At 33.3% G+C, this 17,205-nt stretch overlaps 1 protein-coding gene across 1 annotated transcript in view; it reads right to left on the reverse strand.

Moving 5' to 3' along the window:
- LOC108549582 (lachesin) overlaps positions 1-9,413 on the reverse strand; it is a 151,716-nt gene extending 142,303 nt beyond the window's left edge. Inside the window, exon 1 of the mRNA XM_017903051.1 lies at positions 9,293-9,413. Within this exon, the coding sequence (XP_017758540.1) occupies positions 9,293-9,386 (94 nt within the window). The 5' untranslated portion in view covers positions 9,387-9,413. The remainder of the gene's footprint in view (positions 1-9,292) is intronic.
- Positions 9,414-17,205: the final 7,792 nt, after the last annotated feature.

Genomic DNA, 17,205 nt, shown 5'->3' on the forward strand with positions numbered 1-17,205 from the left:
CGTTGCAGACCGTGGAACTGAAAGCACGAAAATTTTCTTTTAGATTCAATATTATGGGTCTTATATCCGTTTTATCTCGTTTTACGTTGAAAGTAGTTACCTTGATGCGCCGAGTGGTGTCTCTGTATCCGCGCGCAGACAATTCTCTTCGCAGACCGCCATCTACATTAGCTGTTTGGTCTTTGACATTTCGCTGGGCTGTACAATATGCACGGACGATACAGAGATTCGAAGTTTCTTCATTAATAGGCGCTTTTGGCGGCTAAGCTGTTGATTGACTGGGTAATATATTTATTCTTGGTTCAGGGAATTTACAGTGCCGTGCAGCTCTTTATAAATCAGATGTTGCGTAACTGGTAGGATAATCACTCTCGTGTAGGACACATTTTGTTGGAATGTTAGCTAGATTCGTACACAGCATAGCGAAGAGATGCAAATCCGATCATTTCGCACGACCAAAACTGCAAACACAATATCTGTGTGCATAACTGTGACGTAATTCCTTGCACTGGACAATTTCTCTGTTTGTCTCAAAGGAATGAAAAATAATAATGAAAATTTCTGACTTCAGCCATATTTAATGTTTAATATTAATTTCATTTTCTCCGATAATTCATTAGTCCAAATTATCCAAATTAATAGGACGATATATGTCGCATATACCAACTTTATACGTAGTTTATTCTGTTTAAGTCAAAGCAGAACATGAAATACGACGTCTAGGGTTTTTACAAGTTAGTTACATTTAGGTTGGTATTTATGTTCTTTGTCTCGCATATGAAAAATGTATAGTCTATTCTGTTTACGTCGAAGTAGAACGTGAAATACGATGTCTAGGGTTTTTGGATGTTAGTTACATTTAGGTTGGTATTTCTGTCCGTCGTCTCGCGCATGAAAAATATAGTTTTTTAAATGTTTAAATCGAAGCAGAGTGTGAAATACGACGTCCAGGGTTTTTAGAGGTTAGTCATATTTAAGTTGGTATTTGTGTTCTGTGTTTCACTTATGAAAAATGATGGGGTAAAATATTTTTGATTTTGGCAAAATTTCCGAAATTCTAGGAGACGTCGAAATTCTTAAACGTTGACAAGATTCAAATAACACCGAGTCGAAACTCCATGACGATTGATTTAATCGAAAACTTGCCGGCGAAGGCATTGAATTCCCAATACCGGTCGTACCAGTGGTACCATTACTAATGAATCATTTCCAACTTTGGACACAACGGCAGTTGGAACATAGACGAACGTTCCAGTTACCACTGCCGATCGTACAGTTTCACTGGCAAAAAAAATATGATCGATCGCGGCACGGTCCACGCTGTGCTTGGAACGACGAAAATAAATTTGGCAAACGATCCATTTCCCTCGAGGAACGTGGAAATTCATATCGGTGGTTTGCGTTTAAGTTTTCTTAATAACAAAACCCGGAACATTTTATGTTTTTACTAATTTACCACACGGTATTTCCATTTCTGTAATATCCGCATCGTAATGCATTGTGAAAATCGGACTTTGATCGATGTAAAGCGAAATATTATTTCATTATTAAAATTTTCGTTTACTAAAATTACTGTGAGATATCACGTATTAATATATCGAATAATCGGTATAAATTTACGAAAGAAAATCTTTTTTCCTTAAAATTTCAATTATATCGATTAATTATTCAATCCGTGTAATTCTGTTCAACAAGATTTATTTCGCTATCACAATTTATATTATGTTATTCCCTTTCACAAACTTTGTGAATATTTCAGTAGTATTTCAAAAAGGATTTATCATGCGCGCTGAACGTATCCATCGAACGTAACCTTATACGAGCCTTTTGGCTCGCGAAAGTTTGCCGACGTGGTTCCCGATAAAACAGCATGTAACACCTCATTACGAAACTTTATTGTAACGCTCTGTTTTACTCAACACATTAAACACGTCACTACCTATACATATATATGTCTGTCAATATGTAAGTTACAGCTCTCTTCTTAAAAAATACGAATGAATAAAGAAAAATTTTGTTAATTATTTATTTTAAACTTACATACAATTCCTCTTCGCAATATGACGCCCGAGCATCTGGCAGCACTTGTAACGAGGCACTGATGAACGAACTGTAACTCCAGAAAATTCCCGCCCGATTTACCACCATCATTTTAACTTTATTCACACCATCAGTTGTATCGAAATGATTCCTAACCACATTTTTCTTTATTTCATCGAAACACGGAAATCACATTTTATCCGTACACAAATACCAATTCTTTATGAGTTGCTCGACTGGAAAGTAATATTTTATCTATAAATTTAGATGCACTTTTCACACGACACTACGTGTTTAGCATACCGTAATACGCGATTGACTGAGGCAATCGAATCGAAACTTTCTATATACCAACAATAATGTTGCATCTATGTAGCCACCTAGTGGCAACTACATAAGTTTTAACGCGTTCTCTTTTAGAACGATTGTTAAAAGATAGATAACTTACTTATTGACCGTTCTACTTATATGCATATACATAGGTAGATTCCTCGTATTGATAATAAACTTGATTATCTTCGAATCAAAAATTAATGTCTGTCGATCAATTTTTCAAAAGAAACATTTAATTCTTTTAAATAAAACTTTATTTTTCACAAAGAGAATATGTTAATTTTAACATACATATGATACTAACGCATTTGAATTTTTGGCTCTTTCATTGTAACCTCGTTTTTTCTTTCTTTCTTTTAACAACTGACACTATCTACATTTTTTCTTTTATTCTAAAACGTACTCAATTCTCTATTTTCTATTCTCCTGCACTTTCATTCATTAATATTTAAATTGCTTGTGTTCGTAAAATCGTTATCAACGAATTCATGGTTAGTTTTGTTACTCGAAATTTTCCAAGCTTAGATCAAACAGATGGAATAAACACACCGAATGGAAACGAACGGGGAAATAAAGTTCTCGCCACTTGAGGCTCGAAGTCGTCAAACGACATCGCGTTTGCTGATAAAAAATGAAATTTTCGTCACATTTATTTTGTCTTAATAATGAAGCTATAATACGAAATAGTTCAATTGACTTCGTGTTTCAACTCATTTTAATCGGAAAAATCTTGAAAATCGATTGCAATTTATGTTATTAAGGGAAAATAAACGTTATAAAAATTTCATTTTTGTCAATTGAAGTGATAGTCTATTGTTTGTTGGCTACGAGCACCGACTATTGAGAAGTGCTAACGGTTTTATTCTCCTGCTCACTTTCATTCGTTGTATTTATTTCACCAACCAGAGTTGAGCTCAAAAAAAACAACAGTTCCTCGCCTAGACTACTTCCGAGAATTGGTGGTGGGGGTCGATATTAACGAGCCTTTCTCCGTCTGTATTAACGAGCCATTGTTGTATATTTAAAAGCCTTTACCTTTGTCTGGAGAAGGAGAGATCAGTTAGTCAAAGGAGAAAGATATTATCGAAATCGTTTATTCTTTAATGGTATAACGTCTAACTCGGAAACAAAATACACTGTTATTGATCAACAAAAGATTATTGAAAATAAATGATCTCGTGATATCAAAATACTTTAAACGTTCACAGATATAATATACGTTGTCTAATTGGTGGAAAAATATTCATAACTTGACAAACAGCGTATATTAACTAATTAATTTTTGAAAGTAAACACTGCATCAAAACAACGTAATCTACACCTAACTTATATCTTCTTCCTATCTTATTGTTTACGCACATTTACTTCAAGTCGATTTATATTTGTCTCCTCTCATAATTGTATTTCATTCCAATTAAAGAACGAACGAAATCAATCACAGATATATGTCTCATGATCACCCTAAATTTCCAGCTTACCACGATGCATTTATCAAACATTTAGAAATCAGTTAAATACATCAAAATTTTTTGCAAGGTATGTTGCCAAATACAATGCAGCCTTTTCTGTACAATTCAGGATAAGAAAATACATATATATATATTATTACTACCATACAACACAAACTTATAACCTTAAAATTCTTTTATAAAATCTTTCTCTTGTTACATTATATTTTCAACAGTAAATTTTACAAATAAATTGATATGAATACATTGTGAATAGTTATTATCCAATAATTTTTCATTTTTTATTAGCACAAATTTATTAATAATGCAATATAGATACATACACGTATATGGATACAAGGTAGAGCAAAAAGTGGTTCTATTATGTGTAATAATATACAAAGGTATATACAAAGTTTGTATAAATTGAAGGAGAATATATATTCAAAGTCATTTGTATCTTTTATATAATATAATACTTATATGCATACACATAGCATGTATAATAAATGTATAATAATACCTTTGATGATTATAATAAATTTGTTGCACCAAAGTGGTCCCTTTTACACAGCAAAATCTTGTTTGTAGATATTATAAAAAGACAAAATGCAGAATCTGGACAAAGGACTTACACGAAACAAAAAGGAGGGAAGGCGTACGAGAAAATATAATTTCGTAGATCATAATCCCCATGAAACAAAAAAATTGTAGCAGTGTATAAATGCTTTCCTTTTTGCCTTCTCTTTTATTTCCATTTCTGCAAGATGACAAATGAAATTGTTAAACGCGTCCTATTATTTAAGAAACAGTTTTATCTCATTTTTAGGTTATAATATTAATATGTCAAGTAATTCCATATTATAATAATAGTAGTCATAGACGTTAGAAATTACATGTAATTTCATTTTCGTATTGTGCCCAGATTTAGCCTTGAAAGATGAATAGGTCAGGTAGCGCAAGATTATGCGAATTGCTTCGAATGCCAGAAGTAAATTTGGGAACGGATAGAGTTTCACTGGTAAAGGTGCAAAGTTCCTACCCCCGAGGCTTGCTTGAAATTTTCCTCCTCCACCTCCACCTTCAAAAGTGCAACATAACTTCCAAGTATAAGTAACTAATTTACATCGTTTTCTCGAAACATAATATCACTTAATTAGAAATTAAAATAAATACAACAAAAGATAAAAATAAATAGTAAAAGAAATTTCGAAATGATACTAATGAAAATAAAATATTTATAAATGTAACCTAATGAAAAAGATGTTTGTAAAATAAATTTTATATATATGTATGAAAATAAGTGAAAAATATTTAAATTGGTAAAATAATTTAATATCGATATTAATATGATACTTCCGATTTAAATAGATCGTGAAAGTTTCAATACTTACTACCTTAGTAATTTTGTATCGCAATAATGCAGAAAATGTTGAGGTAATTCGTTTTTTATTGTGTTGACAGTAGGATTTAAAAGTATGTTCGTCACAAAGTTCAATGAAATTACCTCGACGGAATTAATAAAGCGAACCCGGTTTCTATCGAAGTGTACAGAATGCGCGTTATCTTTAACATGCAATTCTCTGAACAAGGTTCCTTGTATGTAGGCGAACCGTAATACCGAGCGATATTAAATTTCTTCATCAAGCTTCTCATTAAGTAGTCAAGCTTAATTCGCTAACCGTTTCAGTACTATAAAAGAAAATGTCATGACTCAATAAAATAGTAAACAATAAAATAAAAAAAAATATAGAAAAGTTCAAATACATACTTACAAAGATATTAAAAACATGTCAAACCATACTCACAAAATGAAATCTTCAAACAGAAATATTTATCGTTGTAAAACGAGAAAACGTATTTTAGGTTATAATAAATTAAATCTATGACATACACATCAGAGGTGTTCAAGGCTTTGGCAAATTAAATTTTTCAACGGAAAAACTTTTCGTTCTTCATTAATGAAACGAAAAACACACGATTTTTCATATAGCAAGACACAACCTCGAACGAAGTATCTAATCTTGCGACACAGGTAAATTTGACAACTCAAGAGTTTTCTCGTAAGATCTGGAAAATTCATACCATCGGCCGGCACCGAAGTTTTCTTAATAACGAATCCCAAATTCCGACTGTTTCACGAACTAGGTCGCGCTGCATGTGATTTCCTGTAGTTGCGTTTCATGTTCTCGCCTTTTCTATTCTCTAAACTCCCTCCCTTCAATCCTATACAACCTTGCCACCACTCCAAGTAGCTTCTGTAATGTAGCAAGGTAAACCGCCGTCTTACGATACAACTTGTCCCTATATGCAAGCTACATACGTATACAAAAGCACGAGGAAAAGTTACCCTATGCTGGGACGACTAGAGAAAAAATGCATACCACGTGCATACCTGACTGTGCAAGAGGCGAATGAAAAGAGGCCTATCTGTGCGTGTGCAATCACTGTGTATCAGGTGTATTTCACGTTTACCTTCAATTTTGTAAACTTGTTTATTAACAATGTTTTATAAAGCATTTTATATAAACAAAATTATTATTTCCCGTTGATATACGTGTTCTATAAATGTTAACTGAGATAATAAAATGACAATAAACAAACTCCAGAAATACACGGACTATTTGTATTGTTTAATTATTATATTATCAATAACTGTCGGAATCACATGCATATATGTACATTGCATACACACCACTGCATATAATTATCTTTTTTATTTAATTTATTTCAGTACATCTTCAATACAATAATAGTAATATAATGCAATAATAAATACCTTTTTATAAAGTATTTATTTTATATTAATAAATTGAAATCATATACCTGGTTTTGAAACGAGGGTACTCGAATGCAGAAGCATATTACCGACCGATATTGGATAAACTGTGAAAATTTGATACTTATAATAAATGATAATTTATAATTCTTTCACATACTGTGTGGTTAAATTAACGAAGTATGGCACAGTAAGCTTAATTTTATCACTCCCTGTGTTTACTACATATTTTTAATAATAGATGTATATGAAAGGAAGTAAATGTAATTAAAAATATTCCAGATTAACCACAGATGGAGCACAAAGCGCAATTATCGAATTGTCTGCGCGACGCTTCAAACGCATTGTAGCTCGATCGAATAAATTATTGATTCACGAAACTAGATTTTCTGTCATCTTATACTACTTTGTTCTTTATCAGGTAAGTTATATCGTAACAAAGTGTAAAAAGCTTTAAGAAGTGATAATATTTTTAACCTTTTAGAACGATGCAAGTTCCTTGAGTGCATAATTTTTCTATTTCTTTTGAATCTGTTTGAAGCCAGTGTCAACATTATCGTGTTACCCGTTCTAACCTATATGTCGAGCAAGACGAATATAAAAGACGTATAAAGAATATGTGAAGTAAACAAATACTAGTCTCGCGAGACCATCGAGTTCAGAATGCGGATAAATGGAAAATATGATCAATAATATCTTTCTAGCAGGAATTTCAACTGCCACTAAGAACTTTGCAATAGGACTTCGAGTTATCTTCGGAACAATAAAGCCTAATTTTCTACAAAAGTTTGCTTGACAGGTTGGCAAGCAAGCTTCCTTCCATTATCCACTTCCACGCACGCATGCACGCTAAATGCAAAAAGAAATGTACGTATTGCAATATCGTTCATCTAAAATACGATCGTTCAACGTGAATATTAAATTTGTTATTTGAATTATATTAATGCTGAATTTATAGTTTCAGGTCTATGAAATTCCAATAACTGTCTTTAATAGTGGCAATTAATTAATTAACAAGATACAGGTAATTAATTAACACTCTCGTGGAAAATTCACTACTGCTGGCTTTTCTCGTTATTTATAGAAATATGAAAGCGCATCGTTGGCAGAATGCGAAGGATGTTGTGCAACAGACACGTTTAAAGCGAAATAGATGAGCAAGAAAGAGAGGGAAACAAAGAATGAAGGAAGTGGCACATGGCACGTCTTGTTTCTGCGGTAAAAAGTGTAGCGGCTGTGAAATGACTTTTTGCCCGTGGGCTCCAAACGGTGAAGGGTTGAACGATCGCCTCGAGGCAGTACATTTTGGATCTTTTTTGGCGTAAGTTGACCTTACGTGTTAGAAGCGAAAGTTTGGATCGTTCGTTAAGCTGTACGCTTTACGTACTGTGGATTACGACACTTCCCGTTCGTAATTTTCTGCCCTTTCTGTCTTCTTACTGCTATTTGCTCTTAATTAACAGCGTTCCTCGTGTTTTTCTATCTGACGAAATTTTTCGTATTTCCCTCCTACTTTCCTCTCATTATAAAACTCCTTATACATCATCCACGGGTATCTTCAGACACGTTCTAATTTATCCGTGATATTTTCCCTACTATGAGTAAAATTTGGAATTTTTATTACCCATAAAATAATAACAAATTTCTTCTGTTATTTTTTTTATTATTATTTCTGACATTCATGTTACATTGCAGGAGTGTAATATACGTCCAGAATACAAAAGAGATGGATTGCCAGACGAACATTCGAGTAGAACGAACGTTGTAAAACAATAATTGCCGATATTCTGTCGATCAGAGGTACTTGTCGTAAAGAATGTAAGTACAAATAGGGATTTTTAGCGCGGTTTCTCTTACGATGCTATCGAAAAACTGTCGGACTAGTTGAGTAGCGATAGACATTTACCGATGGCCTGTCAAAAATTCATTTTCGCGCTTTTCACCTGTCAATACACGTTACTGTATGCATTCCATGCGCGTTCTCGTTATTCACAAATCGTATGGTATGCGACTTCCTGTTGCAAACGAAACTAGTCTATTCATACAAGCCTGACTCCTTATTTATAAAAAGTTCACGATTGCCTACTTTGGGAATCGCGTTGCGTGTTTTGCTTATTCGTTCACGGCTAAATTTCGCTGGCATTTGCGTGCACAATAAGCGTGTTCATTTGTATCGTGAAAATTTTTATACCACTCTTATGCAATAAATACCTGTTTCCAACCGTCAAGATATCCGTTTAGCCCGATCGTTTTTCAGTCCGCTATCTTTCATTTATTCTTAGCTATTACATCAAACCTACTTATTGATTTATATATTCATTCCAAAGCACGTCGTTACATTATTAAAATATCGTGTTACCAAGTTCCAGATAACATTGAAACCGGCATGAATATTTCAACGAGATAGCTCGTGGATGATGAATCAAGATTTTCATAACGTTCGTTACTGGCATATCAAGGATATAATTAGTGATCTATATCGATCGATTCGCACCGAGCGAACGGGACAACAATAGCCAATTTTCACTGATCTGCCTTTCTTACTCGAACGAGGAACGACAGAGGAGGGAAATGCGTAAACGTTAGGAAGCGTGCAGAAAATTATGTAATCTCTTTCCGCATAATTTCAGATATTTACACGCTGTCGGAGGAAGTAAATGTAAAGAAGAAATGAAATTATTGAGGACTTTACCTTGATGGATAGGACGATCAACATTGTGTCCGCTGACGTGTCCCATGCCGTCTATACCGATAAGCGTCAAAAGAGATGTTAACGAAGCGATCATCGAGATCGTCCTCGAAGCGTTAACGGCACGAGCAATAGAAGGACGTAAAGAGACGTATCGTGGAGCAACGTTCTATTATTCGTGTCACTTTGTTTCGCAAATCGGTCCTCGATTAGCGCACCTGGTGCCGCTCGGAGCGCCTTCTGCGTGCGAGGCACGTGCTCCGAGCAGTTCCCGGCCGAACGACACCGCTCATCTCCGCGTCTTCGTTCTTATCAGCTTGTTTCTCCCTCACCACCGACCGGTGGTCTCTTTGTGGTTACGCGGACCGTAATCTTAATAATCACACCGGATATTAATCGTTTAGGAACGTGAGCACCGGGGATAATGACTCGATGTCAATCGAGATTCGTGGAATTGTCATGAACCAAATTATATCGAGGTCCCTCCATAGACGTTGATCGCAAGGCTTGTAAACATTCGAAGTTAACACTCACACTGAACGGTACGTATCATCCACGTATATCGATAAGGAAGAGGGTCCACGACAAGCTCTCCTTCCCGAAGCTGGTCCTGGTCCCTCTGTCCCGGGCCGTAGACTGTCTGCTACCTGGAAATCCTCGGTGTACGGAGTATGCTCCTGCCTCCACCTCCACCTCCACCTCCACCGTCCACCTACAACCCCTCCTCCGAAGGCACCACTTCCACCCACCGCCACTCGCCGCCGATAAACTTCCTACGGGCACCCTCTGACATCCACCCCCTCGCACCCCTACTCTCTGCCGCCTGCAGCCCGCACCAGGAACCGTCTACCGGCTAGCGCCTGCGCCGACCAAACTGTGCCCTGATGCCCGGGCACTGCTGCTGCCACTGCTGCTACCTCTGCTGCTTTCTCGTACCTTCACAAATCTCTCCTCCTCCTCCTCCTCTTACTCCTCCTCCTCTCGACTCCCGTTACCGCTCTCTTACCCCTCAACGCCATTTGCGTGCTTCCTTTTCTCTATCAGTCCGTCCCTCCTTGTCGCTTTTTCCGGGCTTTCCTATTCTCCGCTACACCGCCTTCTCTTTCCCCCCGTTTCTTCGTTTCCCCGTTTCCGTCTTTATCCGCGGATATTTCTGCTTTTCACCCCCGCCGGGTTTTCAGCTTTCTCCTTACCGAGTTCAAGTTCCAGGGGTAGAAACCTTTCTCGGTCTTCGTCATCCTCGCCAACACATGCCGTTCGAGTTTCTATTTCTTTCCTTCATTTCAGATGCCTCGATTCGCCGCATCCCTCTTACCTGCTTCTCGATTACCCTGGTACCAGGTATAACGACTCGCCAGCGACGTCCAGGGCTCCGTAATCGGTGACGGCGTGAGCCTATGATGCGCGTGTAATTCCAAGGGGTTGCGGTTTGGATCTGGCTAGGTGGCGAGAATTGAACGCCAAATAGTGAGGATATTGTTCATGAATTTCGAAATTGGAGAGTGGTTATTAACCTTTTTCTTGTTTTATGTGTCATTTGCTGGGAACGCAAGAGAGGAACGAGGTTGAATTGAAAAATCGTCGATTTTCTGGGAAATTTGTCATCCCATGTTCTAGTATTATGTTACGCCATTGACGTACATATGTATCGGCGAATAAGTCTTTTGTAAATATACTATTACTCTGGAAAATGGTCACCGACAAAACGTTTGTATAAAGCGTTTTTCAAATGAGAGCCGCAGTTTAGAATACAAAGCAAATTTGAATGAACGATGAGTAATAATTGATGATGAAATGGAGAGTGTATATGGTTGGGTATTGTATCTATTTCGAGTTTTATTTATCCACGATTTGGGCCGTAGTTGATGAACACCTGTCGTTTTCTGTAGCGTGACATAGCGGTTAGAAGGCTTGTTCTGTCTCTAGTCACGAGATAACGAGTTTCGTTGCGACAATTCCACGCATCTAAGAAGATCACGACCTACTACCATAGAACTACGCGAGGAGTACGAAGAAGACGATGTAGAAGGTAGGTCGAAGCAGTCTGAGCTGACGTTATGAGAATACGAGAGACGGAATTTAGAATCACGGAAGTGATTGCTACAAAATTACGATGTACGACTTGTACCGTTGTTAGTAGGACGTCATACTTTTATAATACCTAACGTGCAGAAGAAGAAATTTAATATTGTTCCTGTTTCTGTCTTTAATTAAACTATGCACTCTGTACTGATCTTATCAATAATTTACTACGTAGTAGTCGTTTAAGTCTCTTTAAAAATTTAAATCTTTCTCGATATTTATGTTATTTTTCCTTTTTAGATTATATATGTCATCGAACAACTTTATTATTTTTTTAATTACTTTAATTTTTAATTTTAGTTTAATTATTTTTTCTTAAATAATTAAATAAACAAAAGATTAATTTTTTGAAACTTGATATATTTAATTTATGAAATTTTTTATGATTTTTAATTTTCTGGCATTTTTAAATTTGATTTTAAGTAATTGAGAATTTTAATTATTGAGTATAGTACAAGTCAAAGAATTATGAATATTTATAGTTATATTTAGGACTCGATAAAATAATTTTCTTTTTGATTTGGATTGTTACTAATTACTTGTTTTATTTTTCTAAAACCCTCTTTGCTTTTAAATTGAAAATAAGTTTTTAGAAGATTTTTTAGTTTTCAATCTCTTTCTCTCTATGTTTCTAGCATTTGCTACCTTTTTCCATCTGAAAATCCGGCTACTGATGTAGGTGGTGGCAACTGGATTATGTAAACGAATAGAGTTAACATTTCAATTAAGGTTTAAGGAACTCATTTAAAACGGACAATCATATTTCTTATATCAGGATGGTGGCGGTAACAAGGACCCAATGGGAAATTAAAAAGAAATTACACTGCACTGTAATACACCATGCCATATAATTACCTGAATTAAATCAGTGGAATTAAGGTACTAACATTAATTAGATTATTTTATTACTTTATACCTATCATTTATTTTGTGAACTAATTTTAGGACAATGTGGGCGATACTCAACTGTATACATGTAAAAACCTGAGAGTCACATATTCATGCATACCTTATGTATTATAAGGACGCAAGTGAGGCAGGTCGTGTCTTCTTTTTGGTAACACTTAAAAGAATATGTCGGACAAAAAACGTGAATGGTTTAGAGAGGACCTCTACCTTTTTAAGATTATATTTTTTTTTCATAAATGTAACCGTACATATGTATTATATAGGGTGATTCTAGCAACTGGGCCAGATTGCATCTCGGTTTCAAGTGGAATTAGAGAAAAATCGCGAGGAAGGATTTTGCATTATTGAACAACCTTTACCACCTCATCACAAATATATACAATCTTGCAAAATCCAATTGCATTTTCTTCTTTTTTTTAATGGGACATTGTAACTATATTTGCATAAATTGATTTCTCTAGGTATCCTATGAATAATATCAAATATTCTGTGAATATAAACTCAATGCATTATGAAATATTTCATTTCTATGTAGACTTATAGTAGGTATTGAAACATTTTGTCATTTTTTGATAGAAATTTGCAACATCAAACGATCCTTCATCGCTTTCTGAATCCTTTACACATTGTCTTCATGACTTTCAGTAGTGATCCCTAATGCAATGTACTCTGATTCTTTCTTTTAGATCTTCAGTGGAATTTCTAGAGAATGCCAGCACAAAAATAGGTTCCAGTACATCTTATTTTTAGATAAGACATTAGGAAGAAATCAGATAAAGAAATAGGGAGGATTTAATAATAAATAAATGAAATGTTTTCAATAATAGTAATTATTGACAATAGTAATTACTAATTATACGTAATCAGAGTGTCTATATTTTATTATGATGGAAATAAATAAATATGTGTAATTATACACATAAATCTCTACCTTGATAAAAGAGAATATTAAATTTGCAAGAAATAACTGCGTAATTTAGGTAATTGAAAAGATAAAATTTCAGAAATCAATCTGCAAGATTTTAACTAGTTTAATTATATTAATGCACAATCATTTCATGACTCATTCACTTTCCAATAAATGAATGAAATTATTTTAATAACTTCATACACAGAATAACATAATGAGGAAATTTGATCCATCTAGAAAGAAAGAATATTCGATTCTATTTAAAAATATTGTGCTACAACACACTGCATATGCATCGTGGTATTTACAAAAAATGGTGGTCCCCAAAAAAGCAGTAACTAACAATTTTTTCTAATCGCAATCAAAAAAAAGATATGACCTGCCCCAGTTACGTGAACAATCCTGTATATCGGATAAATTTTTCGTTAATATATTTACTGCGACAAATTATTTAGTTTTACAATACTGGTTTTCAAACATGGAAGAAAAGCTGAAAAATAAGAGAGGTACCGATCTTAAAGCTATTTCCTCGTTGTAATATATGAACAATTAAAAAGATCGATTTATTCCTTATAAAACTTGAATCAAAATTATTTGATAAAAGAATTTTTCGCGAGATTTATACGATTTTAATTAATTATTTTCAAACTTCCTACGTTTTCAGATTCGAGCATGGTCCATTGATTTCCAGTCCCAATTTTTCTATCAGATTTAATGGGAGAAAGAAAAGGCACTGGAGTGCGTAATTTGCAGGCCACGTCGACTTATATGATTTTTAATTCAAGCAAGAATTAATTTTTACGAAAAATTGATCAAAAATGTATATTTTAATAATTTAACTAGTCTAGTACATTAGTCCAGTACGCCAGTAGTCCAGTAGTCCTCATGGGTAATAATTAATTTAAACTGATTTACTAGCAAGCTTTATAAATTACTTTTAAGAGCTATTGCATGTTTAGGAATTAAGAAGATTTGCTTGACTGAGACAGTTTAATTATACACAACGTGTTTAAAGCGAGCTTGAAGTATTGATTCTCATCGGATACAAGTAGTTAATTCGAATATTTTGCACGCCCCTTAAACTTTCAATCGATTATTATTTAAATTATAGCTTGTAAACGAAAGGTTTCACCTTTTATTCGTACTACCTGAAGGGTCATAGAATAAATTTGTTTGACCAGGATTTTCTTCTGCATTGCAATTTGTTCTGCATTGTTTAACCTCAAAAATTTAAAAAAAACAAGTGGAAACCAAATTAAAAATTAATTCACATATGTAACTATTTATATCGCTGAGAAGATAATGTTTAGGGGTATTTTTTGGTACAAATTATACTTTGATGTTTGACTTCAATCAAAAGTTATAATTGTCAATGTATACCACATTTCCTTTTTCTATCCTCTGTTTTGACCAATAGATAAATTGATAGTGGGAATTAATTCGTGAGCTAATTTACAAATATACAATATATAACTAATTAATTATGAAACATGAATGCAAGAAGTTATGATTGTTCGGTTATAAACTAATTATTCACGTAACTAACATCAAATTATTTCCATGTATAGAGTACATAATTAAGTTATAAATTCTATAAAGATATAAATTTTTATCTTTATATATTTCCTGTATTTACATTTTCATTTATAAATGATAATCAGTATGTTAATTATTAATCAGGTGCCTTTAAATGTACCAATTTCTAGCAGCTATTTCAAACTTAAATGTCTCTTCATTTTATTTTAATTAAATATCATCTGTGTCTATACAAATTAATTAATCGAATTGATTAATTTCATACGAATTAATTGATTAATAGAGATTGTTTCGATGATTAAATTTATATTACGTGATTTATGGATAATATTTGAATTTCGTTTATAAAAGCACCGAATTAATTTACACGAATTAATTACAAAAAATTTCCTGGTCTTGTCAGAATAGGAAAATATATTTCATGTAATTGTTATCGTCTGCATTTGACGCTCCTAACAAATAATTCTCTCGGAAATACATAATACATAAATTGAAAGCAATGGCTTTTTTCAAAAGCTTGGAAGGAGGGTCTTCACTTAAAAGCTACAATCGAAAATATGAATTTCACTGTCCCCATTGAATTATTTATATTATCTGTGTAGTTATATAATTATAATAATATACAATTGAAATTTGCGCAAAGTATATATATAAATTACTGTTTCCAACCGAATAGAAATTTGTATTATCTCTGGGAGATTTTAGTCATGTATTATTTGTTTTGCATATTTTGTACACTTCACATATGCTGCATATTCTTTGTAAAGAGCATACATTCATAATCATTTATCACATTTACTTTGTAGAATCTCATATTATTTACTGAAATCAAATAAAATGAAAAGTGTGTTTACACATTAGGCGTATTAACAATTAAATGGTTTTAATTGATTCTGCACAATCATTAAATGATACAAAAAAGATTGTATTAATATAATTGAAAGTATCATAGGAAGATTCAAAATGATATTAATAATCAGTAAAATATAAGGGACAAAATTGTTTAAACATCAATAGATATTATCCAACTTACCATATGATGTAATATTGAATTTTGGATATATGTATTATTATAACTTCATTTTAATTCTTCAAGGCCATGGATTGACAATAATTAATATTTCTTAATTTATAATTTATATAATATATCAAGAATATATAGTTTACACAACATATGAGAAATTTGCAATATATAATTCATATACTATATAAGAAGTTTATAGTTTATAATTCTAAATTATATTAAAATTTTCAATATATGAATAAAGATTTTATTATTTTATATTTTATTATTTTAGATTTTATTATTATTATATTTTCAATAATTATTACATATCTACTGTATATTTTATACACTTTAATATCACGTCTTGGTGTACGTTAAATACATAAGCGTCCATAACCTAGTAAATGATAATTGTTTATACAATTTCTGATTTATTTAAATAGCAGATTTATAAAAAGAAGTAAATATATATGCATATTCAACTCCTCTTATTTCTCATAACACGATATGCAGTTTAACAAATTCGTGAGAAATTGCATTGATGATTAAATTGTCAGACGGAATTTCTGTCTAAATATGCAATACGTTCTCTTCGAACGCATGCAACGTGTGCTCTGTAATAATTCTGAAAAATAACCAAGGAAACAGGATTAAGGCATCGAATGTTTGCACATATTCGTGCATATACCAGTGTTTCGAGTTTTATTCTAAAAAATGTTACTTAAGCTAAATGAATTCGAGATACAGGAATAGGCAACGTTAACGAGTGTGCAGAATTAATATGCTTATATCTTGTGCCGGAAGTCGACGAATAGCTCGTGAATGCAGGAGGGATGAAAACCGGAGATAAGTACATACATCGAAGCCAGATCAAATGTTAAATCGTAATAAACTTCAAATTATACATCGTTTCGATTGGGTATTATTTTAGCGAGAACTATCTCTCCACTTGAATAACTTACAGTTTGAATAATATCGTATGCTATATTGGAACTTATTTTTAACATATTTACTCTGTTACAGGATTTATAAACATCGTGTGCTAGAAATGTTGGAAAATGAAAATTGACAACATACATTTTTTTATTCGAGTTAAGAATAAACAAGTTTCGATTTATACATTAAGTTATAACCTCGAATTCTACTTTCTGCGACAATCTTGCAGTTCCAGTTTCTACCGCCAGAGGCGCGATGCATTGTAATGTCGCTAAAACCGAGCATTCTCTTAAACTTTTAATCTTAATCTATAATAAATATGCTTCTTCGATCGAATGTTATTTTTGTAAAAATTATCTCAATATTTAGGTAAGCATCTTGCCCGCATTGACTACCATGTTGCCCTTGTTATTTTATTATATCTCAGATTTATTAAATTTCAGTTCTATATAATTTCTATGAGTCAAATTATGTGAATTGGATACCTTTGTGGGGCTGCAAGACCTTTATTAAATAATCTGGTGCGCTATTTTCTTT

Source organism: Eufriesea mexicana, unplaced genomic scaffold (assembly GCF_001483705.2).
Source record: "Eufriesea mexicana isolate 0111107269 unplaced genomic scaffold, ASM148370v2 scaffold2087, whole genome shotgun sequence".
NCBI classification, from domain to species: Eukaryota; Metazoa; Arthropoda; class Insecta; order Hymenoptera; family Apidae; genus Eufriesea; species Eufriesea mexicana.